Source organism: Leptosomus discolor, chromosome 19 (genome assembly GCF_034619465.1).
Source record: "Leptosomus discolor isolate bLepDis1 chromosome 19, bLepDis1.hap2, whole genome shotgun sequence".
Lineage (NCBI taxonomy): Eukaryota > Metazoa > Chordata > Aves > Leptosomiformes > Leptosomidae > Leptosomus > Leptosomus discolor.
This window is the reverse complement of record NC_141409.1, coordinates 4,179,709-4,206,111: the sequence shown is the minus strand read 5'-3', so window position 1 is coordinate 4,206,111 and position 26,403 is coordinate 4,179,709. Positions and strand designations below refer to the sequence as shown.

At 44.6% G+C, this 26,403-nt stretch overlaps 1 protein-coding gene across 1 annotated transcript in view; it reads right to left on the bottom strand.

Annotated features, from left to right (window-relative positions):
* Positions 1-26,403, bottom strand: part of CACNA1B (calcium voltage-gated channel subunit alpha1 B) — a 301,213-nt gene that overhangs the window by 126,812 nt on the left and 147,998 nt on the right. Inside the window, exons 8-12 of the mRNA XM_086475891.1 lie at positions 20,543-20,658; positions 11,136-11,192; positions 10,343-10,417; positions 8,274-8,363; positions 4,258-4,467 (exon numbers count right to left, since the gene is read on the bottom strand). Coding sequence (XP_086332017.1) covers positions 4,258-4,467; positions 8,274-8,363; positions 10,343-10,417; positions 11,136-11,192; positions 20,543-20,658 — 548 coding nt within the window. The remainder of the gene's footprint in view (positions 1-4,257; positions 4,468-8,273; positions 8,364-10,342; positions 10,418-11,135; positions 11,193-20,542; positions 20,659-26,403) is intronic.

Below are 26,403 nucleotides of genomic sequence, written 5' to 3'. Positions count from 1 at the left end.
GTGATGCTTCTCTAGGCTGAATTACAGAGTTGTCTCCTGACAGAAGTCTCTTCTTTCTGAGAATATTGGCAATGGTGGAAATTAACACAAACAGACGAAAACCATGGGTGGCTGTATGAAACACAGACTTTTATAGGGAACTGCAACTTATTTAACTGAAGGTCCATGCTTCAGTGAGCAGAACATGCCATGTGTCCACGTGCAGCATGAGAAAACTCCTATCACAATTTGGCCCTGGCATCCTTTCCATACAGAGAAGGAAAATCTCTGATCTAATTTGGGGATAATTACAGGAGCATAAAAGTAGGTCCTGTTATTCATCAGACCCCAAGAATTCAAAGAATTTCTCATCAACTCTTTCAATAAGACTAAAAAAACCCCAAGTCTCTTTCTAAAGCTCCTTTTCCAAAGCAGTTGCAGCAATATGGAATATCAAGCAGAGAAAGCTAATCAGAACAATTTAAGAACAGAAAAGTTAAAAGAAAAGACCAAGGGAAAAATAAATCAATGCAGACCCGTAGGCTTTTACCAACAGTTCTTTAAGTAAAATTAATTTGTAATGTAATTAAACTTTTACCCAGAGGGACAGGTATAATTGAATTAGAGGTGCCTGGGTAGAGTTTCAGAGTTTAGCAGCTCCTCCCAGACTTTACTGCACTCCTCTCCTGCTGCTGCAGTTCACAACGCTCCTCATCATTTCTGAGCACCTTCCATGAAACAACATAATTAGAATTGGCTACTTCTCTCTTGCTCTACATCAGACTAGACAAGTCCTGCTCCTCTCTAGCAAAGTTCACTCATCATGGATTAACTTTAAAGCCATTTTTAAACTCTGCCACTCTTACAGTTAAAGGATTTTGCCAAGTATTTCCAGGAGCTATTTAAAATCCCCTGGTTTGTGATATCTTGTTCTGCCTATATCTAATGGATTTATGCACAAATCTTGGGCAGAACAGGGCTTTCAAGGAGCGCTCCTCAAGGGCTAAACCACAGCTGGGCTCATTCACAGATGTGTTTACTGCAGGTCAATCGGGCTGGCTGCAGTTTAGTGCATGCAGGAGTGAGAGGGGCCAACTTCAGTCTTATCGTGACTGCAATAACAAAACTAGTTAATCCACACAAAGTGTCACGTACCTTAAGGTGTAAAATGTTCCCTGAATTCAATGTTAAACTTTAGATTAGTGGGAAAGACTATGCTATGAAAACCATACCATCCCCAAGGAAAGTGGGCAGAAACCTTTAGGTCACTACCAATGCAAAGACACATGTGAATATAATCCTACAGCTCATCATCCTGAAAAGTCAGGAGGGTTTGGAAGTATGGGACTCTTGTAATTTAAGAGGTTAAACTTGCAAGCCTTTTTCAGTGGACAATTCACAGAAGCTCCTTCTTCTAAAATTATGTTAAAATAGGTTTCTTCCCAGAGTTTCCATTACATTATGCTCTAAGACAGACCAGAGACAATCCTGCCTAGAATGAACCCGTGGCCCCTCTGCTTCTTTTCTTGGAGAAAACTACCTCTGAAAAAAACACCAAGAGAAAATTATCTAGAGTATCTCAGAACTTCCATGACAACCATTCATTCTACATCTCTGGCTTTTATTCTCTATGTCATGGTGGCTAATCTTGTACCACTCCATTTAAAGACCCAATGGTGGCTAATCTTGTACTACTCCGTTTAAAGACCCAATGCTTATACCTATACAAGAACATCCACAAAACCTACGATTTCTCAGATATTCTGGTTTTGTCTGTGATCCACCTCTGTGTTGCCACTCACCAATTACAGTCTTGTTTCTAGCAGTGTTTATCTGTGGCCACTAATATTTCTTTTAGTGAATCTAAGGGATTGATTTGTGAAACATGTCCAGGTGTTTCCTCATTGACAAAGGACGCTCAAGTCTTACAAGTAAATGGCAGTGCAGTGATACAAAGGCATATAAAAGGCAGACGAGAGACAGGAAAGTACCTATGGCTGGGAGGATGCTGAGGATTTAACTCCCAAGAACACATGGTTCTTTGGTGTTTTTCTAATGTTTCCACTAAAAAAAAAAGTCAATGGGATCACTCATTCTTAGCTAGGAAGTACCCTAGCACCAAGAAATTAAAGTACACTACCCAAGTGTTTCTGAAACCAATTCACAATACTGTGTGTTATGGACGCATGCAGAGCTCCTGAAAGAAGGATCCATCCCAATCCCTGATCCCAGGCACAACACAATTTCAACCTTTCCTAATTTTATCTTCAGCTGAGGTAGGCTGGGAACTTAATTTGTGGCCCCTGTCCCAGATACGTTTCCTACCTAGAGGTGTAACTTTAATTCTAATTCTAATCAACGAACATCCCTTCCAGGTCTCATATGAACGTTAAGGAGAAGTTGTTGGCTCACAGATCTCTTTATGTTTTTTTAGAAAAGTTACTGCATAAGGTATTTCCAAAACTGAGTCTGTAAATCTGAAGCCTTCTTTTTTGAGTTGAAAGACTTAAAGTGTTTTTTTTTCTAGACATTTAGTCCTAATTCTAAGCCTTGAACTTCTTATTACTATGCCAATCTAGCTTACTATTTCCTCTGTTAAATTTAGGAAATTAATAAGCAGGACTGACTTCTCTGTGTAGTCTGTCTCTCTTTTCAGTCTAAATCTCGCAAAAAAAAAAAAACCCAACCCAAACCAACCCAGAGTTGAAAGAAGTTTCTGTCCTTCTTATGCATCTCTCATTATAGCTCCAATTACCAGGTGGTATTAAATATTTCAGCAAATATTAATAGGGAGATTTTTGAAGTCAAAGCAGCTAATATTCTTCACCTTTTAGGTCTACTAAAAAAAACAAACTTCAAAAGTTTGCTTCCTCATGATAGGGTAAGACCTGAGGAACCAGGGCTAGAAATATTTAAGCATCGAATTTATACAGAAATCAAGGAAAATTAGTAGATAAGTATCTTTAACAACCGAAGCTAAAATTATTAAAAGTTAGACTGTTGGAAATATTTCGGGGTTTTTTCCTAGTCTTTTGTTTGCTTGCTTCAGAATTATCACTTAAATTCTGAACTAGGCACATCTGAATACCAAGTGCTGAACAAAAGATTTATTCCTACCCATTTTATAGAGTCAGAAGTGGCCAAAGCAACGGTTCTGCCTTCCAGAAACAAACTCTCCATTCCTTCCCTTCAGAAGGAAAAACTTGCAGTGTCCCACTTTCAGTGTCACCATATTCTTACCTTACCAATTTCTACAAGTTTTCCAGCTCTAGGAGTCATAGCCTACAACCTTCACTAAAACAAACAAAAAAAGCTCTGTCTCTCACCTTGCATACTTTTTTTAAAACAGGCTTCATGAGCAGGTCTGCAACCTCAGTGTAACACTGTGATGTGTAAAGGCTCCGATTGCAGAAAGCTGCCTCCATTTATTATTCATCATAGAACAAAACGTGATTTTTAAAAAAAAAAATTAATCATACTTCAAAAGCACTTACAGACTATCTGAAGCCTGAACTCACAGGTGACCACAGGAACCAAGCTAAAATAAAAGCTTTTGCACAAATATAGTATAATCTTCTGCATGGTATTATTTCTATCGCTATTGCACATATTTTCACAGGAGAGCATGATGACATCTACCCCATCTAATCACACACCACTAGTAAGGAAGGCACGATGATCAAAAAAGACCTTCTGTAAAGTCACAACCTTTTAAAGACTATGACAATAGTTGCCACAACTGTAGTGAATTAGTGTATGATTCTATAAGCATAGACAGACATTTTTATCTCCCACGTAGCACTGGCCATTGCATGTGCTGCTATCCCAGGGACATCAGTACAGAAATCACCCATGGATGTAGATCAGCTGCACAGTGGCATGAATTCTGCTGTTCTCTGGGCAGACGCTGATTAAATAAAGAAACCTGCCCTTTACCCAAGTACAACACCATTCCCCTCCCTTTCATAAAACTTCCTACAGAACAAATTCTCCCGCCATGTTACAAGATTTAAATGTGGTTGAATCCGAAGTTTCAGATAACGTTTAGGATAACATTTCCATCTCAAACCAGTATCATGTCCTGGCGGATTTTTTCTGAATTGTATGACTCAATTACTCCTGAGTTACTAGAACCACTCATTAATGCATTTCTCATCCTCCTCTGAGAGAGGCATAGGAAGCTGAAAAATCATACCTCGTGGGGATGTGACAGCAGTGCTCAGAGTGACTGGAAATGCAAGACCTTGTTAGAGGAAAGGCGGAGTCCCCAGTACTCACAGAGCGCGGTGGTGAGCTTCTCCGGCTGGTCGTAGTGCACCATCGCAACGCAGAGCGTGTTGAGGGCGACCACGCAGAGGACGATCCAGTAGAAGCTCTGAGCTTTCACCATGCGCCGAATGAAGAACCGGAACATTTTCTCTTTCCTCCTGAAGTAGGACGAGCTCTCATTCTTCCCACTCTTCAAACTGGCACGGGCAAAAGGAGACCCTGGGACAGAAAGAACAGTCACCACAGCCCATCCCAGCAGGCGAAAGGCCAGAGGATATTCCTGGGCACACAGACCCTCTCCCAAGCACCAGAAACACGGCTGAGCAGAAAGCTGGGCACATTGACTATGGGCTGAGCAAGGACATCTTGCTTGCAATGACATCGTGAGGGATGAAGGCTGGGATTTTAAAACTTCATGAATGAATGCCCAGCTCCACCATGTAAAGAAACTGGCCTTCCAACCCTCTGAAGTAATCTTGCTTGTCTCAATTTAACACATAACTTTTGGGTTCCCGGTTGACTGGAGCAACAGAAAGTACCAGACACAGTGGTATTTCTGCCCATGGTGTGGAGCACATCCTCTTGGAGCTGGGTAACTGAAAACAGGAAAACTGGTCTCTATTTCCCCTGCTCCAAGGACCAGGCAAGACCCAGCCCTTATTACTGATTGGAGTGAAGTCTCTTTATTTCACTCTCTGACTTTGTGTATTTCTACAGCAAAGGGCTCAATGTGCCTCCAATGGGCACATCTACTCATTGGTATCAATTCTGCCTGTATCAGCTACAATTCAACTCTAGTTTGAAACCCTGGAAAAGAGTCAAATGTTTTAACAATTGGATGCTGATGGAAGAAATGATTTCTAATGTAAGCTCTCCCCCTGTGGCAGCAGGCACTGTTCAAACAAATGATGAACAGGCAATCTCCGGCCGGCACTGAGGCAGGAGAAATCGGCACAACACACGTGTCCATTGGAGTTCCTCTGCAACAGCCACAGGTGCTGTTGCAAGCAGCAAAAATCGTCACTGCAGCAGGCCGTCCACTACCTGTTTCCCGCTGTGGTGGCACCCCTCAGAAACCTCTAGTGAACTTCATTTCAAGATGGTTTCTGGCAAGATAATATGCTATTGCCCTTCGCTATCATGGGACAGAGCCTCCCAGTGAGTAGGGCTAACCAGGACACACACTGTCCTGTCTTGGACCAAGCACTGTGAGAGCAGATGACCGGCATGGGCTGTCATTGGAGATGGCTGAGTTACACGAACAAAGCGTTCTGGCTGCAGGAACCAAATTTTTGAGTGTGCTCACTTACATTTTAACACTTGGAAAGGATGGGAATCTCACCCTGTTTCATCCCGCAATAACATCAAACACAGCACCCGTAGAAAGGATGAAGCATCCAGATGTGACAGCAATCTGTTCTCCAAGCCTCACACAGCTACCCAAGAGTGTGCTGCACCGTCTCCCCGACAAAAAGCGAGCGTTCTGCTCCATTTCACATTTCTGGCCATCCACCAACACGCCAAATGAAGAGCTGGCCCTGGCCAGGCTTTGAAAAAACTCCTTGTGGAAAAGCTCAGTGTGTTCTTGTTCAGTTAGTTTGATAATCCTCCCTTTGGCCGTTTAAAAAAGAAAATCATAGTGGCCATCTATTGCTTTAAGACAACAAAATGAACTACAGGTTAAGATATAGGCTGCACCATATCGTAATACTGTTTAGCAGGTAAACAGATATTCAAGCTAATCTATACTCTCAGATCTGCCTGGAAATAGTCTGTTGCCCTTTCATCCCCTCTCTACTGGCTCTACTGATCTCAGAAAAGAAGAGCAGCCGTATTTAAACTGATTTAACATGGAAAATATCCACTTCTCCAGGCTCTGCTGTCTGGCAATCAAGACAGTGTCCTGTGTCTGGTACAGTGTAGAGCACGGGAAGCCAGAAGGAGCCAGCATCTACTGCTGCACACTTACGGTGTGGAAAGAAAGGCTGAGAGTTAGGAGGAAAGAAAAGAATAAATGATAAGAACAACTCCAGAGAACACAGTGGGAAGTGTTTACCACTACAGAGCTTTACAATGCAATTATAAGGCTCATTGAGGTACTTGTGTTTGAATTAAAGTGCAACGTATTCAGTCAATGACCAGCAAGAGACGTGTCAAAGTCTCTACTGCTCTGGTCTACATCTTCACGTTGCACTCGGTAATTATATTGTTAGTTCTTCCATGCTCCTTATGCTCCCATCAGCAAGGCATTATAGAAAAGCATCCAAAAAAATCTTTTCTCAAAACCATATTCTTTATGCATAATTGCCCATATGATCTGATTGTTTATGTTATGCAGAGTTTCAGCCTTTTCAGGAGCCTGCAGAAGTATCTGCCTTATCCATTTCTTCTTTTCTGCCTTGTTCCACGAATCAAAATCAAAAACACTTTTCCCAAGTGGGTGAACCACTTGCAGAAGGTGGAAAGCACTGCTGTTATTTTCCCTGCCATATGCTCCCGAGACAGTTCCCAGCTCTGCATCAGATAATCCACAAGCCCAGATGCTCCGTCATCCGTTGCCACCTGAAACGCTGAATTCAAAGATCTGTTTGTGTGGCATGGGTGCCCAGAGCCTGGAGGGACTTGGATGTGAATGCAAAGATCTCATAATTACTGCAACCATGAACAAATGTTCCAAAAATGACCATTCCTTGTTATCCATGCAGGGATCCAAGCTGCTCAGAATAAAACAAAACAAAAATGCACACGGTTGCTGCATTTTTGCCCTCTTTAAGCAACAAAACTCTCATAGAAGTGTCAGCAGTTTAACCACAAAACCTGCAGCCTGCTCAGCCTGGGGGATTGTGGCAGTTCAACAGTGGGTGATGGAGTCAGTAACATGCTGAGCAACATTCATTCCCTGCAACCAGGTCTCTATTTAAAGGGGAAAAAAATATCCAGCAGCAGCTGTAATCTCGTAAAATGTTAATGCCAAATTTCCAAAGAGCATTCGAGGCACTCATGCGTGCAAGCATATACGGACACGTACTCTCAAACGTACTGTTTGTGCTGCTACTCTTATGCATCCAGGATTTGCTGCTTTGTGGTAACTGGGGTGCCAAGACATTTCTTTGGAAGATAATGAGAACATCTGCTGCTTCAGCAGCAAAACGAAATACAGACCCAAACAGCAGGGACACAAATAAGCGAAACAGCTAACTCCAACGCAGTCAGGAAGATGTCTCCCCAGACAGCAAGTAAAAGCCCATGACTGAAAGTTCTGTCTGCTGATGTCCGAAGAGCTGCTCTTAGACAGGGTGCTGTGTGCTCAGAGCCTGCCTCCCCTTGCAAACCCCAGACCCGCCTCCTGCCTCTCCACCTGGCAACGTCTCAGGAGGGGACTAGAGCTCCCTGTTAACTGCAGAATGAGCAGTACCTCTGTAGCCTGATCGTGTCTTATTCTCCAGAGCTGAAGATACCAACTTCGCACCATCAGTGCCACACTATGAAGGATGCCACACCCTGCACTGGAGGTACATGGGTAATTGCACTCCATATCTGGCTTTAAAAATGTGCAGAATTGCTTTAAGACCTTCTTCTAAGGCAAGAATGAGAGAATTGGGGCCCCTGCCCAGCATTTTCCAGAAACGATTCGTACAGCAAAGGCTGCAAAACTATCCACTGTGCATTAGTGACAGATGTGACTAAGTGTCCACTTCCTCTCCTCCCCACAGATGAGGCTTAATAGTATCATTTGACGTATTTGGGCTTCATTAGCATAAATGAGCATGTTCCAAGCAGAATCACAGTATGGCCAACACAGCACGGATTCTCCAAGCATTTCAGCAGGGCTCTTTCAAAGGGTGCAGCATGCAACAGCTGAGCAGGGCAGCATGGGGGAGAGGGTGAAGCTACAAAGCCATTTCTTGATAATTCTCCTTCTTGAAATCGCAGCTTCTGGAGCAAAGGAGCCGCTCAGAGGAAACATGACATGAACACGTTCAGGTGGAGATCTAAACCTCGGGGAATGCGAAGCCAGTACTCACCAACGGAGCAAATGTCTGTGAAATGGTCCTCACCTTCTTCAGCATGAATCAGGTCATTTTTGCTCTTCTTTATTGCAGCTCTTTTCAACACTGTGTGCAAATTAAAGAGAAAATGCCCCGTGAGGATTCAGAGTGGATTCTCTCTCCCCCTCCCTTCACTCTCCAGGGCCAGCATTTACTTCCCAATGCCAGCTTAAAGCTCTCACACAAGGGTAAGCTGAAGCAAACCAGAAAACCTACAACCTTATAGGGCCTCTGCATGCTTCGATGCCAGGGTCATTTACTTATTTGACCTTCCGGATCTTGAAGGTTTGCCAGGCACAGGTCTGCACGCTTACGCTTTGCCCCAGCAAATGCAGGAGGGTGGGGGAGTCATTGCAGCTGCTGGACCTTTTAGCACAGCAGAAAGGCTGGGCAGGGTCACTGAATCTTTCTGAGTCCCAGTGGGTTATGAGATGAGTGCTTCTATCCATTAAAAACATTAGTGCTGTTTACAGTGTGCAGCATTAACGAGTTAGCATTTACGGTGCTCGGATACAGCTTACCACAGAGCAATGCCTTAAGGAGCATAAATGCCATTGTCGAAAGCAACTGCCACAAATCAGTGAACGTACTCTTAACAGCACCCACTGCACAATTCCTTCCCTCTGGGGACGTCATAACTCTTTGAAAACACACTTTGTCCAACATCATCTTTTGTGGGGAGGGCAAACATCGCTACACCGTTTTACTCGACAGGGAATGAGAACTGTAGCCCAAGGCTCGGAGAGGTCTGCGCTGTTCACCCAGTGCACAAAGGGTAACGCAGGAACAGCATGGACACCCGTCCCATGACCACCTACCTGCAAAACCTTGAGGACTAGCAGAAAAAAATATGTTGGTACAGTTTTGTAACAGCTTCAAGACACACAGTAACTAAGCACCATTTGCTATCAGCAGTAAGACACCCCACGGTGTGGTGATACATACTGTTCAGTAGGCACACACAGCAAACCCACTCACTCTGCAGTGACTACCCTGGGGGTAGGTTCGTACGAGAGGATCCTCTCACCCTACACAAATTTCCCTGCCTTGACAGAGAAACGGATGCGCTTCTTCCTCCACAGCTAAGGCAAGCTTTAGTGCTTTTGTCACTTCAAGGAAACACCCAGAACACCACCCAGGTTTGGAGAGGCTTGAAGAAGAGGAGAGGATGCTCTGAACCTGTTGTCTGAATCCAGTTCTTTCCAGGTAACTGCTGTTGCTCTTTTCTTGCCCACCCAGCAGTGGGCTGAATCCTCAGTCCCAGCAATACCAGCTGTTGGGTCCTTCAAGCCGCATCTGTCCCAGTACACTCCAGTGTGTCCAGGACCATCCCCAGCACTAGAACGTAACCGGTTAAGCCCTGGGAGTAAAGTTTTACAACACTTCCTGGCATGAATTGAGCACCTTCTTCTTTATCTTCTCCCAAAAAACCCTCCTGCATGTGTTTAGCAATTAGGTTGTGCCATCTCTACAGGCACCTCAGATGCAATGTCCCCCTGTTTTGGAGACTACGACAATTTACCAGCATAGACGTGGGCTGCTCCGCACCAGTTGGCTTCAAGGCTGGGAACGCTGCTGGGCTCCTTTAGCTTACTAGTATAGAGGGAGCCTTCGTATACCTGGGTCTTTACTCCATGGCCTGCACCCACCTCTAGTTTGCTTACACCACTCAGCTTTTCAGACTGCTCTTCCAGACACTCATTGCAGCTCAAGACCAACAGCCCTGGCTGCACCCACGTGCTGGACAAACTTCCCCAGTGCACGCACACCCGCACACACGCACAAAGATTTGCCAAGCACACCTCAGCCCTGACCTTCTTCAGCCCCAGCTCTTCCATCCCCGAGTCCTCCCCGAGCACAGGTCACCAGGTTGCCCAAGGTGGGCTAGCAGCCGAGCACCTGATGCCCCAAGGAGCCGTGTGGCTCAGAGCAAAGTGCAAAACCACCCAGGAAGCATTGCCGGTGACCTGGGCGCGTGGGGCTGCAGGGGAGAAGCACTGCCCCACTGTGCCACCTAAGCCCCTGGTGATTTGCAATCCACTCACTGTTGTAGCTGCTGCCGCTGCTAGTCTCTGCCGGTGCCGTGCCTTGTTGAATCGGCCCTTCCGAGGCGGCCCTCCCTGACAGTGAATGGGAGGAGAAAAAAAAAGAGGAGGGAAAGGGAGGGGAGGGGAAAGGAGGAGACATGGGAGGACGAAAGATGGTCAGAAAAGGGAGAGGGAAGAATCTTTAACTGAACTTTGACTGGCTGTCGCATCCTAAGAGCTCATCGGTCTGGAGGCACAGGGAGAGCAGTCCCCGCAGCCTCGCTGCGCCTGCACCTGAATCTTGGTACCTCCAGCCATCCTGCAACGCTAGGGTCACACGTTGGAAGATAGGATCACCACACCCTGTTATGTCTTACTGCTTACAAGTAACAGGGGTCTTAGTCTCTTTTGTCAAATCCATTTGGAAACCTCAGTTCAGAGCCCTGCCTTCTCTCGCTCAATGCATTTGTCTTCTGGCATCCGCTCTGCAGCCTACCCCCGCCACGACCTGCACGTAGACACAGCCACCCACGCTCGGCAGAGGCTGTGGTCCCACAGGCAGCATAGGGACCGACCGACCCAAGGGCAGATCCCCATCCCAGAGTGGTGTGTCACATAACTGCTCATCATCCACCTGCAACCTCAAAAAGACCCGATACAGGAAAAGGGACTCTTTAGCCCGACTTATGCCAAGTGCATGCAAGAGCGTGTTCCTCACACCCTCCTGGTTACAACAGAAAGCCATGTCAGCATACAGCAGGTGAACTTCTCACGTATCACAGGAGGAAAACTGCACAGCAAAACAACCTACCGTCCAGAGGAGATTTCTCTTCTGCGTTCTTGTCTTCCTCTGCCAGCATGACCTCCTCTGTAAAAGGAAAAACAGCAAGGTTCAACCTCAGATTTATCACATCCCTGCTCTAAAACCAGCTGAGCTGGATGCAGCAGGTGTGTGTCCCAGCTGCCACCAACCTTACCCCACTGTATTACCCAGTTACACCAAGTCTGTGGAGGAAGGGATGGCTTGGAGAGCTGTGTTTCTTACCCTGTGCCCCTCTGGCACAGGGGGAAGAGGCTAGACAAACCACTGGAAGACTGTAGCACTTCTTCCATGATTTCCCTCTTCACAATTAACCATCTACTCCAGTTTCTTTACGCAGCTATCATTCGCAAGGGACTTCTGGAGACCAAGAACCGTCCTTCAGACCCAAGCAAGACCACAGGTCTCTACAAGCCAGAGGATGGTCTCTTAAGCCCAGCCACATTGGAGACACTGTTTGAGAAGTGGAAGATGCTCTACACTCATTGCTGCTCTTCTGTCTCCATCAATGACACCACGACTCACAATGACTCACCACCACTACCACGGGAAATAGATCTCTGCCTCATGGCACAGGGTAACACAACCAGGGCTGGCTGCTGCGTGCGAGCTGTGCCACAGCACAGGGGACAGAATGTCACCAAATAGGCATCGCATCAAATCTCTGTCCAAATAAAAGCCACAGCAAAGTTTCCATGGGGGAGTTGTGGCTAGCACAGTCCAGGTTATGCAGTATGTGCAAGAACACCACCGCTGGTTTTCCATTCCTGTGTAACTCATCTCCAAAATACAAGTTTATACTTTTCTACAGTAGAAGAATTCAGAAAACACAAAAAAAACCAACCTCCCGAAACAGATTCATTTTTATCTAAATGAAAGAAAATCAAATTTCCTGAGCTTTCACAATGCAAATGTCATCACCCAAGTCAATTCGCAGAACACACCATGCTGCGCCAATGCTCAAAACCGTACAGTTCATACCATCTGAACCACAGATTTCAGCTTGCTGCTGTCAAATTCTGTGAGGATTTTCTAAAGTACAATCTAAAGCAAACAAAATATTGAGTTGGCAGCTGGTAAACTGTACACTTCCTTGTAGCATTATAAATGACAAATTCTTTCGCATGCTTGGCGCAGATGTAATTTGGGATCCTACTAAAACATCTGACACTGTGTTCCCACAAAATTTTGCTTTAAAGTCCATTTAAGCCAGCCTAGATGGAAGGCTAACTAAAAAAATTAAAAATAAATACAAACAAACCACAGGCCAAACATCAAAGCGTGTAGCTGAAAGCTGTCTAGCAGAATACCAGAGGGATCAGCACTACCACACAAGCCTTATATAATCTCTTCATTAGCCATCTGGGAGAGAGAGTGAACGATACATTAATAAGACAGCAAATTGAGAAGGCTGAAAAATAATATCCAAGACTGAGGAAGACTGGAAACCCAAGCAGAGGAGAACAAAATAAGAAAGTGCAAACTAGTGCACCAGAGACACGGAGGTAGGAGAGCCAAGAAAGGGTTAAAAATGTTGTGTGAGCTAAAAATCTGCACTTTAAAAGGCATGAAATTCTTCAAAACCCCACAAGCCAGTACTATTCAGTGTTTTCCGAGGCTTAAGGCAGGTCAGAAAAGTGAAATGGGCTTTTTTAGTTCAAGAGACTTCTCTCTCAAACCAGCACCTCAGAAACCAAAAAGTTCTTCTACAATATTGCCTAGGGAAAAGCTGTGCCAGTGTTTGGGGGCTAAAAATACAGGAGGAGTTAAACAGCAATTATTACCAACAAATATGACTGCCCTGAAACACACAGAAGGGATGGTTTAGGTGTGGACACACCTTCCCAAAGACAGCTGAAAAAAAGGCTTGTAAATCTGAAACACAAAGCAAACCTGTGCCGGAAGGAGCATGAGCTTCAGATGCTATTACAGTGGACATCATCTTATAGATTTTAAAGGCAACATTGCTCATGAAGCGTGATTTTAAAAGCTTGATGTCATATCTGAAGGTGGTATACCCACATCGCTGCACAGGACCGCATAAAAACGAGTCTAGCTCCTAGTACCAGTAGAGTCAACAGTGCCACACAGATGTTTCTGCACTTTTTTGGATCTGGAGATTAGTTCCGTCATCAGTACTTTGCTGTTCTCCATTTTGCGCCCCACTGCACAATGCAGATGTGATTTTTTCCTACGCTATGTACTAGCAAATTGCAGTAAAAATTCAAACTCCACTGGAGTGGCGTATACATTTAGGTCCTGCGACAAAGCACAAGCACGGGAAAGCAAGCACATCCCAGAGGAGCTCTTCTGCCACTCCCAGAAAGAAAAGATGAATTTTAGACAGCTTTTGATAATTAAATGGACTGATAGAAGCTACTGCAGGGAGCAGACACACTGCCATGCAGCTGGTGAGCAACGAAAACAAGCTAGCAAAGGTCAGGAGACAGACAGCTGTTCTTCAGGGGCTACACCCAGGTGAGTGCAACGCAAGAGAGCTGCGTCTGCAGAAGGAAGTGAGAGCCAGCACACTTACTGGTCAATGCTCTGAGGGTTGCTGGTTTCAGTTATGTCTTGTTAAAAAAAAAACCCTAAAACATTCCAGGAAAGAGCGAGCCTACTCACTTAGCTGGAAGCTCAGCTCTGCACTTGATTTGTATCAGTGCAGGAGGAAAATCATCGTACTGGTTCCTTTCAAAGATCTCCAAGTAGAAAAAAGAAATTCTTCTTTTCCCCAGTTTCCGAGTGGCCTCTTGTTTTGCACGTTCCTGTAACAACTTGTCATGACTCTCCACTGTCCTTTGGGCAGCAGAGGGGGAACAATCTTGAGTGCCCATATCACCTCTGGGGACTGTGAACTGGGTAGATACATAATCATCATGTTTTGCAATGGTGTACCGATATCATTGGACGTTCCAGTGTCACCTCTGTCCCCACAGTCAGACCAATGAGAGGTTTAGCCATACTGAGGTTTCAGAAACCAGACTGATAAACACCAGTGGGACCTCAGAATTTGTAAGGTGTGACAATTTGACACCAACATATTTTCACCTACAAAGTACATGTTCTTTCAAGACAGCTCTGCAAACCAGCTGAGGCTTTGCCCCAAATTCAGGTCCCTGAGTTGGTGCCCAAACTTATCTCCATCCATAGATACATCTCACCAGGGCTCATGTTCACTCTTAAACAAAACCCGCCTATGCAATTCCCTCAAGCCAGACTCTCCTCCACCATTGCTCCCCAGTTCTCTCCCTTGATAGTCACTCCTGTCTGTCTTGCAGCCTGTGGGAAACCAAAGAACCACATCTACCCTAGTGGGGCTTTACATGGTTATTAAAGCCTGCCAAAAAGACAGCTCAGCAGGGTAGTCCTCATCGTTAGGATTTACTTTTTTTTTAACCATACAGCATCCGAAGCAGAGGATCAGAAGTTGTGTTGCCTTTAGTCATCACTGTAACACAGAGACTGGAACAAGAGAATTAGGGCGCCTGAAAAACCTCCAAACAACAGCACCTCTACATTAGAAGAAATACTCAACCAAAAGACAGTATCAGATTAGCAACTTCTAGCCTCCAAACAAAGGCACAGGTGCTTCGCTAGGATATCAGAGTGAGAGGTGTCTCAGCAGTAAGATTAATTGCTGGTCGTTAAGCACCAACAATACACAGCATGTTACAGGCCTGGAAATAAAGGCAAACCTCCTAATGAGGAACTGTCAAGATGAACAGTACAGGCAAAGCGGCAGAGAAACATGGTGCCCCTTCTCTTTCTCTTTGGCATGGTCAGACAGGGCATTGTAGCCTCAACAGAAGAGTGGATTATAAGAAATAACTCATATTCAACAGAAGTTAGAAAAAAGGAAGAACAACTGAATTTAATTGTTAAAGCTTCAGACATGTTAAATAGAAAAAGTGAATAAAAATGCATCCCTTAGAACAAGTCATCACACTCTCATGGGGAGCTCTAATCTGTCTTTCTGGCCATTATCCCTCCCTTGCCATCTCACACATGTTGCTGCCCTCTTTCATTGATGTAGGTGTCTTTTCCCAGCTGCATCAAGGGGCTGGTTGCTCTGTTTCTTTTACAGAAAGCTAAACCCTGAGGTTCATAAAGATTTGTCATGTCAAGGAATGGCATTCAAGTTACAGCAAGCTGGGAGAGGTTAAACCCATTCCCAAAGCCTGCTTACTCCAGGAGAAAAGAAGCTCTCAGAATCAGTGCAGTGTGAAAGAGATGGACTTGGAAAGAATTAAAATGCAAAAGACATGCAACTTGATTAGCTCTGAACTGAAAGACTTGCAGTCTCTGAGCAAAGTGTTTTTAAAATTATGTATGTCCTTGTAAGATAAGAGAAACATCTTCAAAAGAATATTTGTGGGCTTATAAGCGCTTTGTGCAGAGAACTTCTAGTTCTTTGCTCTCCATTGGAAATGCAGCATGACAGACTAACAGTTGCTACAGTTTTGAGGAATTTAATGGAGAAAGCAGCGGTGGCAAAATCATTTGTATGGATTACATTGCTTGGCTTCACCACTTTTTAATTCCTCTGAAAGGCATAATTTCAAATTGACTTACTCCTGCCTTTGCACAGAGCCCAATGAAAGCATGAAACAAAGAGCAGAGCCTGTCCCAGAAGGCAGTGGGTGGAACTGGACAGGGTTTGCTCGTCACCAGCAAGACTTTGTTTGATATCGATTGAACTGAAGAAGAGGCATTTGGGGAAGAGAACTGTTGTCTCATGCCTAGAGGAGCAATACAGTGCAAAGCATTGCTTTTTACGCCTAGATCAGCTGACTTCGAGCGGTGGAAAGTGTGGGTCCCTTTAAAGAATTTACTAAAAACCAGACAGTTGACTTTATTCTTCAAGATTAATCCTAAGATTACAGGTCTGTTTCTGATCCATACATTTCACTTCTAAATGATAGAGAGTCAATGTTTATGAGCTTGACAAGGCAATTACCATACAAATTGTTGGCCTAAATTCTGTGAGATGCAAGAAATTATAGGATTTGATCATTGCTTCTGGCCTGTAACTCACACTAGTTTTAGAAGACTGAAAATCTTACAGATTTGAAGACACAGATTTAAGTCATTCAAGGTGGCACAACATTTCTTCTTGACATCCTCTACTGAGTTACAATTTTCCGTTCTTAGTCTTGGCCTCATTATATGGGAACTTTACACAAAATCACCTGTTATCTCCTCTGAAAATATTTAAACCCTCCTGACTACCCTATGTATCCATTCTTCAACATGCACCTGAGAAGTAAGTAAAGCTAAAACTTCATACCTGGCCTCTGCATAATCCTAAGTGAAGGAAGTAAATTCAAACTCTAAGGAACTTGGCCAGACTGTGGGTTTTTCTTTCAAGTCACGCATGTCTAAACTCAGCACTTCAGCACATTATCTGTGTTACAATTTTCTCTTTCATTCCCCAGCCCTTTGTTAAGGCATTTGTCAATTAACGCTCCCTGTATTAAGTGTAACTCACACAAGCATTTGCACATTAGGGTTGTCACTGTCTAAAACACCTCGGTATAGATCCCTCAAGCAGATCTGCTGTTGACTGTATTAAACCATCCATCCTTAAAACAGCCTGAGCTATGTTTGCTTCAGTTTCGGCCAGAGCTGCACTTCTGGCGGTTTATCAGTTGTGAGCTGGCACCAAAATCTTTCAGTTGTGCCAAGGTACCTCCTTGAAAACTTCACAAGCACTTTTTATTAGTATTTTCTTCCTTTCTATAGTCTTATTTTATGACTGGAAAAAAATGTAAAAGTACCACCAGAAAAAAAAAGAAAAATGTAAAAGCCAGTTACAAAAGAGCCAGGCTATTAAAGACATTTCATTCTTACAACACAAATGTAAGACAAGTCATTAGACCAGGTCTGGACCACGCTTAAGTCAGCATTTAAGAGGTAGAAAACAAAGACCCCTTGTTTTCTTCTGGAGGACTAAACAGTCTACAACTTCAGTGTATGAAAGGTTTGATAGAAAACAACCCCAAAATTTTATCGAAACCAGATTTTTAATGCAATAGGTACAGCAAGAGATAATATAACATCATTCAGATTGCAAATAGAGAAGGCTGCAAGAAACATTAAAGACACTCAAGAGTGGTCAATAAATGATGAGCACAATGTTAAATTAAAATAATTGTTGCCAAATGGGAGGAAGTGTACAGATTAGTCACTCAAATACTTTCCTTGGTCCTAAACCAGTTACAATTCTTGAGGTAAAAACTTGAGCGCTACCAAGAACATGGAAACCTCCTTTCCAGCTCCAGCAACTACTCAGAATATGTAAAACATTACAGAGCAAAACCAATCAGATTAAGTATGAAGATGCCACTTCATGAATCACTGCAATGCAGCTTTCCACTCTTCCTACCTTGCATCAAAAATAAATGAGAAAAAACGAACAAACAAAATGCTCAGGGAGGATACTACAAATACAGAAGCCTGGAGAGCCTTCCATGAGAAGAGAGGGGATTGAGCAGATTGGTTCTGCATGCTTTAGAGCAGAAAAAATAAAGATGAAACAAGGTAGAGAGGGATTAGGGGAAGAAAAGTAATAAAAAGAAATATGAAGCGCACCCCTGAGCTCTTCCTCTCTGTGTAGAAAGGCAACTTATTTAAAATCGAGCACAGGACATACTGTTTGCTGCGTTGCTTTGTTTTTTTAAAATCAAACCAACTGTTAACATGGGGAACTCCTTCCTACAAGATTCAATGAGGTCAAGGATGCTAGAAGGATTTAAAAACAATTACATATTTGCATGAATAATAACAAAATCTTCCAGAGTTACATTAGAGCAGAGTACCAAGAGCTTCTGCTCTTTCTTTTACGCAAACGGCCTATTACATCACACTGCCTGGGGCTGTTGCAAGAGATTTCTGTACAGCCTGGACTGTCTGTGACCTTCCTCTCCTTGGCTGTTCTCCTCCCCCCACCCAAGCCGTTTGCTTTGGTCATCATCCCACACAGAGTCCTGGACAAGGAAGACTGATTATCCAGTTTGGAAATTCATGATCATTTCACAGCTGAAATCCTGGCCTCTAAAAGAGAGATGGGAAATCCCCATTGATGGCACAGTCCCGGATTTCAGTGCCTGAATTCTAAACACTGGATTCTCCGTTTTGGTCAGCCTTCACGCTACCTGTTGTATTCAAAGATTTACTAAGTTGATCTTAATTATCGTTATTATCCAGCTGTACTAGGAAGCTTTTTTACATTCCTATTGTATTTTCAACAATGCCTCTATAGAATATTGTTATCATTCCCCAATTCAGCTATTCCCCATACACTCTCCTGTTCTAGAAAACCCTGTGGATCTTGCGTTATGGGCATTTTATAGCAGTTTTACTATATACTGATGTGGCATTTATTCAGCACTGGCAATACAAAAATAGACCAGCCAGCTATTCCCACAGGGATGCAAAGTCGGAGCAGAGACTGGTTGTATGTTTTATAACTTCTCCACCATTCAGACAAGTTCAGCTAATGACCTCTGCTTAGCTCTTCTTGGCAGAACAGCCACCAAAATGAATGAAGCAACCCACATGCCTGCAAGGGAATTCTCATCTTTATTTTACTGATGGGGAGCCCAGGATTTAGAGACCAAGAAATCACAAGAGCCTTAAGAGCAGGATGGCACTAGAGCCAAGGGAGAACCACTGTGCACTCTGCTCCAGCCACTGGATAAACCATTCATTAATTTGAATTTGAGGTAGCACAGAAGCTGTAAACAAATGGGAACACAAATTATAAATGAAAAGGAAAGTGAGCAATTCTTATTTTGAATCCTACAGAACCAGAGATTTAACCGCGGTTACCTAATCGAGGACAGTTGCTGTTGAACAATCACAGTGAATAAAAGTCCATCAATCCAACTGGCACTCAACTGTCACTCTGTGCAGCGCTATGGGAAATAACGGGTTCGTGCCACCATATAAACTGCTACTACTTCTTCCTATTTTACATGTCAATGGTTCAGCCTTTTTCCTCTGGCCAGGCTGCCAAAACTCATGCCCAGACCACTGCCCTCTGGGGAGGCACCACAGCCACCCCGCCAGTGCTCCCAGGGGCCTTGCAGCAGGGCAGAGCCCCGCTCTCCCAGGCACAGGGGCTGGCAGAGCGCTTCAGAGGAGAAAGCAGAAGCAAAGCAGCAGGAGCCACGTGAAAATGCTCTTCCAAATACTGGCACCCAGGTCATCCACATAAACCAGAAGCTGTAAATCCAAAGAGCCACTTATACACCGAGTAGCACCGGGCTGCCCTGGCCCCTGCCTTTACACAGCTTATGCACATGCAATGGTGCAACGAGTTGCTGTGACTACACAACTACTTGCTTGCACAAGCACATTTCAGCACATCAGGCCTCCAGCATTAGTATGGATTTCAGAACAAGAAATGACGACATGGCTTTTAGTAGCGTGCCAGCCCACTGTTTAAGAGCACCACAGAGTGCCCGTTCTGCCACCAGTCTACCGGCTGATGTCACTATACTATGTTGGACCTCAGTTACCCCATTTGTAAAGGGCAAAGATGAAGCTGACCTGTCCAGAAAAGCACGTGAAAATCTATTTGAGAAACAACCGCTTCTTTTTCTTCCCATCACTGTTTTAAAAGGCTTTTTCACATTACTCAGATGTTTCAGCTTCTCAGAAAAGCAAGCAAGGAAGCACATTAGCCCCAGAAGTTTTCTTGATGCTATGTACATGAATTGCACTGTGGTTATGTCAATATATGTATCAGCTACTTTGTAACACAGAAAGGTTATTGGTAAACTTTACTGTCCAATAAAAAGGAAAAGAAAAGCATGTAATTTTTGTTAAATTAGTGCGTTTGGGTCCTTGGTAAAGTTCCTCATGGCTTGCAATAAAGTGCAATGTTCAGTTATAACAGTTATAAAGCAATGTTAATATGTGCTGGGGTGAGTTTCATGCAAGTGATCTCTGTAGCTCATAAAAATGACACTCCAGTGTATTTTACCATCACAGCAAGAGAGGCTTATAAAACAGCTGTGGTAGAAAGTAAATAAAATATAAATGACTCATATAAGGGAACAGTTTCCCCACTGTGGAGACTTTGGGCACTGTATCACTTTTTATATTATACTGTATTAAGACAATTGCTTTGATCTCAGCAATAAAGAAAGTTGGCCCAGCTCCTTTATTTTTGTTCAACCAAACTGAAATCTTTTGCAATAACTTTAGCATGATTGCTCAGAAACAAGCCCAACAAAAACACCAAGCGCTGCTGGGCCCTCTCTAGTCTTGGGTTACCTCAACAGCCAGCAACACCAAGGACTAGTTCTGGGGCCCTTGTCCTCTGTCATCACCAGACTCGACTTGCCACAAAACATACTGAACCAAGATCAGGAGATCTCTCGCCTTACCTGCTTTGAAGATCCATTCCAAGTATCCATTTAGTTCCCGTTCAATTTGCTGCTGCCTACGGAGTTTCAGGAAAGCTCGACGATTTTCCACCCTCTCTCGTTCTTTGGCAAATTCGCTACAGAGAGAGAGAAGAATGAGAAAAGTACATGTCACAAGCGGTCAGGGAACATACGTGGCCCTTCTTTTGTCTTTCAGACTGTGTTCACAAAGCTCGTGAAGTCGATGACAGCAGTAGTGAGTGGAAACCACAGCACGCTACGTGTTGCTGTCCAACAAACTACTGCTTTGACTGTAGCTTGGCTGTTTCTCTGCCTCTCTTGTCCTGAAAGAGGACCGCAAACCGCCATGTGCACACACTTTTCTTCTAGGGCCACACCATATCCATTACAACAAGATCCTGATGCACAACCACCTAGGCCTGTCCAGTCATGCGATATAAATTATTATCCCCACCACTAAAAACTGCCCTACATCTCTCTCCACACCACTCGCTCCACAGCAGAATTTCCTCTAGAAGCACAATATTATGTCGCAGGAACACCAGCACTCTTTTGGTGCTGGAAGAGATCTACTGCTTCCTGTTAGCCTTTCTGCAAGTTTTCCCAGGCTTAGAGACGACTTTGACAAATAGAAGCCAAATGAGAGCCACAAGTGAGGATGGGTACTCTGGGGTCAAGGTGAAACAGCCCAGATGCCCTGGGTTGAAGGTAACAATGAGCCTGCTATTCGCTAAAATCACATGCAAAGCCAGTATCTTGATACCAGGTCATTAGAACAGGACTGCACAGGGAGGTCAGAAAGTAAGGTTCACCCAACCATCGCAAAAATCTCGTACAAGTACATCTTACTGCCTAGTCTGAAATGATGCTGAGACAACAGTGCAGCCACCATACTAAGATACCCACCCTGGGGCTTTCCGCAAGCTAATTCGTATCACCTCTGGGAAGTTTCTGATGCTCCACCTGGACACGTACCATTTATGGAGCTCCGAAACAGCCTCTGCAACCCCTCGCTTTGAGCACACACCGGAGTGACTCCCACAATAGCTTAATCTATATGATTGAATGTGGGATCGGGCTTTTGTCCCTCTTGTACACCGCAGTTCACCCATTCTCTCACTTGACATCTTAACTCTGCTGTGTCCTTCAAACCTTCAGTTAACTGTTAATTGTTGCAAACCTGTAGTTAACCACTGTCCTTAACTAAAATCTTACCTAATCACCTGTTCATTACCCACAGATGCTCCTCAAAAGCCAGGAGCAGAAGATGGGAGGAAGGTGGATGAATGGGGGGAAAAGGAGCTGCAAGTGCCAGAGGCAGGTTTATATTCACAGTCTACACTTTACCCTTCAAAGCTGACACTTTTGCTTCATTTGGCAGGACTGTCTGACCTGCGGAGAAGGAACTGCAGAGACAACTTGGCTCAGCACGGTGACGCACACCGGTACCAGCCACTGATGTGAGAGCTGCCATCAGCTGAGCCATTATCTTGATTTTGGCAGCGCATCCCAGTCTCCTGGCTCCTCTCTCCTGTCCCCCACTTGACAGCACAGCCCATGACCCCATCCTTGAAACAGAGGAGGACGAAACATCGCTCTGAACCGACAGCTCCTCCTTGGCATTCAGCATGTGTCTTCCAGGTGATTCGGGATCCTGCACGTGTCAGCTGGATCACCAATTTTCTTCCTCTTTAATGTTCTCATTTCTGGTTCAGTGCCTGCTGGTTCAGGCCACGGACCTCCCCTCAGTTTTGATCTCTCTCTGGAGTAGGAGGAATGAGATCAGGCAGCACAAGGTGACAACATCCATTTAAATTGCCAGACGTGGAGGGGCCACACTTCCTGCATTACAAGCTTGTGTCACCACAAATTGCCCAGAGCTGGGCTGTGCCGGATGGCAGCAGGAGGCAGCAACCAGTGGGGAGTTCCATGAAGGACTGCAGCAGGCAGGAAGGACAGCAGATGAGCCATGGCACTGCTCCCTCGCACCTCAGGAGCGGGCAAGGGAGAGCTTTCTGGTGAAGCCTTTCATCCTCTGCCAGCTCCTATCTGGCCTAAGGAAAGTAAAAGCTACCTAGGACTTGTCCCATTAATCTCAACTTTAAACATGAAAGGAAATGAGGGAGAAACTGTCTAAGTTGCAAACTTTCAGAAGTTTCTGTACAGCTGTGCACATTTTTCACAAGACACCACTGAGGAATGCTGCTGAGGTTAAAGCCACCTGCACCCTCCTGTTCCCTGGAGCTGGCAGGTTTGGCACTGCCGTAGAAGCTGGGAAGGTAACTTCCAGGAGAAGACAGTACCTTGTGTCTCTGCTCATTGAATGTCTTCTGAGTGCTACAGAGCTGTAGCAGCATCATCCAGGTTGAAGACTGGAGGGTCTTCATGTATGGTCTTCCTGGCAAAGGAATGCATCAGTTGCTCTCTTGCCTATCTCCAGGAGACAGGAGCAAGGTTTGATGAAGCTGGAACTTGTCAAAAGGATATGTTTTTCTTTATGAAATGTATTAATAAACACACACATGTCTCTTCCACTACGTTCATGCCCATTCAGGAACTGAAATATTGTCCATTTGCAGCAACTGGAAAACTCACAGAATTTCTGTCTGAGAGCTTTTCAACAAAATTTCAGAACATATTCAAAGAAAAGGGGGGGAAATTCTATCAAAATGCCATATTGAATCAAAAAATATTTCAACTGAAGTTTTCCTGCCAGTTCTAAATGAAAACACAGAAAGTCTAATGGGAATGTTTGGTAGCAGTAAATAAGTTTCCTCTTTTAATCAGCATAATTGCTATTTATGCCACTGACTTGCAAAAGTCTGCCAAATCACCAGAAAGGAAACCTGAGCAGGAAATATGCTGCCTCCTGCCCAGCTTTACCTCCAGGACTTTCTTCATAGCTGGTCCTCCACACTATGGCCAATGGAGCGTTACTGGAATGAGTAATAATGTTCACTTGTGCTTATCCTTGGCTCTCGCCAACCACCACATGCCCTAGAAGTCCTCCAAAATATTCATCTCCCAGCACTGTCCAGATAGGCATTAAGAGGAGGAAAGCTGAAAGGTCAGTACTCCTACACGCAGCACAGCAACACGAGACACTGCTTTGGAGGAAATCGAGCTCTGCCTGGGTAGATGACTACAACGCATTTTAGTTACAACATGACAGTTGTGAATAACTGATTCTATAGAGACAGCAGGAACATACAGAAACCAAAGAAAAGGCATTCATCATGGAAACCACATGCCATCCAGTCAAGCTCAATGTGTCATATTTTTCTTCTCAAGAGTGGTCGGTGCTTAAAGTCATCAGGAAAATGGATGATTGTTGCTTATCACCTTGGTGGGTGGAAGAGTAAAATAAATCTTGGTATAAATATGCACTGGAATAGCCACTTCAGGGAAATTCAAGAGCTCCCCCAGCCACAAAAGAGACAAGGTCAACTCATGAGTAACCACCAGGGTCAGTAAAAGACTATAAACCAATGAAATTCTTATAGTACTTTATCCATGCTGGTCTTAAGTTAAAAATACTGTCACAGCAATCAAAAAAGAAAGAAAAATAAACTACAATCTTCATCCCCTGAGTATCTGATTAACTTTCCAATACGACAGCAGAGAGCTGAGATGGAGCATCACCTAGTGCACCTCCTGGTCCTGGGCTTCATGGCACAGTCCCAGGGCCAGCGATAGCAGGCCTGCTGCAGACTAATCACACCATTAAACCTCTGCAATTCAGGTCTTCCACTTAGAAAGCAGACAGAAACACTTCCCACTCACAGGGAAGAGGCAGAGAGAGATGATATAGCATCACTGTCATGGCTACCAGTAATAGTGCTGATGATTAGCAATTCCTAATTACAACATAGGTAATTAGCTCCTCATTCAGAGTAATACCACTGAGCTACACATGATCTCATGAAATCTCAGATCTCAAAATAGGAGAACAGCCTTCATCTACTGAATCTAAAGCACTGTTCAGAGTGAGCAGAAGGAAGCACAGATCTCAGGAGGACTCCACCAGGGACTCCTGGAAAGCAGCTGTAAAGAACATTTAGAATTTTAAGTCTAAAACAATAAAAACCTATCAGTTTTAGGATTGGCTCCATCTCCAGTGCAAGTACATCAAAGGAATGAGTAAAGTTGAGCCTGGATGGCACTTGAGTTCTAGGGACATAGTCCTGCTTGGAGAAATGCAGCCCTCAAGAACAGAGAGGAGCCAGATAATTCAAGTGGGTGAGCTGCTGGTGAAGGAACCAGCCAGGACTGCAGATGTTTCACTGAGTTACAGGCCAAAATGAATTCTCCAGGTGGAGAAACAAAATTGGCCAAGACAGGAGGCTTAATTTGTAAGCTTTGTTGCTGGAACATGGAGCAGTGCCTGAGAACAGATTTGATGCTTGTCAGCAGCCTGTTAAGCAGCCCACGTCACTCAGGAGCAGGGAGGGACAGGCTGGAGGTAGAAGATGGAAAACAGCAGCTCCTCCGACTGCCTGACATACAAGTCAGAGGAGCACTGAGACACGTGATGGAAGAGTAGCAGTGGTACAAAATCATGTGTGTTGTACTACTCGGGGGCTGCCTGGATGAGAAGAGGCGAAGCATTAAAAATTCCTCTCTGTTTCAGTCCACACCTCTCACAATCATCAAGGAAGGGTCCTCAAAAGAAACTTGGTGCCAATTATCCACCTAACTTTCAGTAAGTGTTCAGCAAGAGCAATGCTAAGGTAGGAATTTCCATAAGAGGCTGCAAAGGGACTGCAGAGATAAGAACATGCCCTTGTAGCACCCCAGACATATGAAGAAGCTGGATGATAAGAGAGGTAAGATGAACACAAAACCATTTGCGTTCTTCAGTAATACCAAATCTCTTGTGCTCTTGGCAGGCTGCAACCACTTGCTCAGGGGCTGTACATCACTTATGAGATCCTCCAGAGTGCCTCAGGGTAACTTCTCAGCACAGGGACTGCACACATCTCCAAGCCTCCCAGCATCCTGAGAGCACCCACATGCAAGCAGAAACACTTAATTTCATTTTAAGGGTGGAAGTCTATTTCCTACCATTTATTCTGATTAATCAACTGTGAGAAGGAAATACAGAAAGAGCCTTCAGGTAATTTTTCCTTTCCCACTCAGGTCTGTTTCTGATGCTGGGGTTTGCCACCTTGTCCTAATCCAACCAAATCCTGACTGCTTGGGTGAAGCCAGTTACAATAACGTGGGGCAGGCAGATTCCTGCTGAACCAGCCTCCTTGTGCTCCTGCTATTCTGCAGGTCCTGCAATACTTGTGTGATTGAGACTGCGACCTCATACTCACAGTCCTGCAAAGCCCCTCGCAGCTTACCTCACCAGGGTCTGATCCGCTAACATTTCATTCACTAACCACGTCAGCATCCCCATGTTTATAGAACAGCAGATTCTTGCTCCAGGGAAAGAATTTGTTCCGCAGATTCATATCTCTGTCTTTTGTCTTCCTGGAGAACAGTAAATCCTTTATAAGGGGAAGCCTCTGCTGGATGCAGCAAAAAAGCCCAACACCTTTATGACTGTGACTGTTTATACAACTAAGGACACAAAGCCTTGTCTGTGCTAAACATTTATTTTACCTTCCACAAACCTGTTCTTTGAGAGACAGAGGCAGTGAGGGAGTCCTAGCAGAAAGAGAGAGAGACCCCATGGAGAGGGAGCGGGAGCAAGACGGAGAGTGGGGAGTGGAAAGGGAAAAGCAGCTGCTCGGTGTCCTGGATGCAGGCAGAGCCTGGGGACCTGCTGAGCATCCTCACCCCTCCTGTGGGAGCTGCGGTGACAGGGCAGTGCAGAGGGAGGCAGGCAGGACACCAGATAAGAAGGGGGGTAT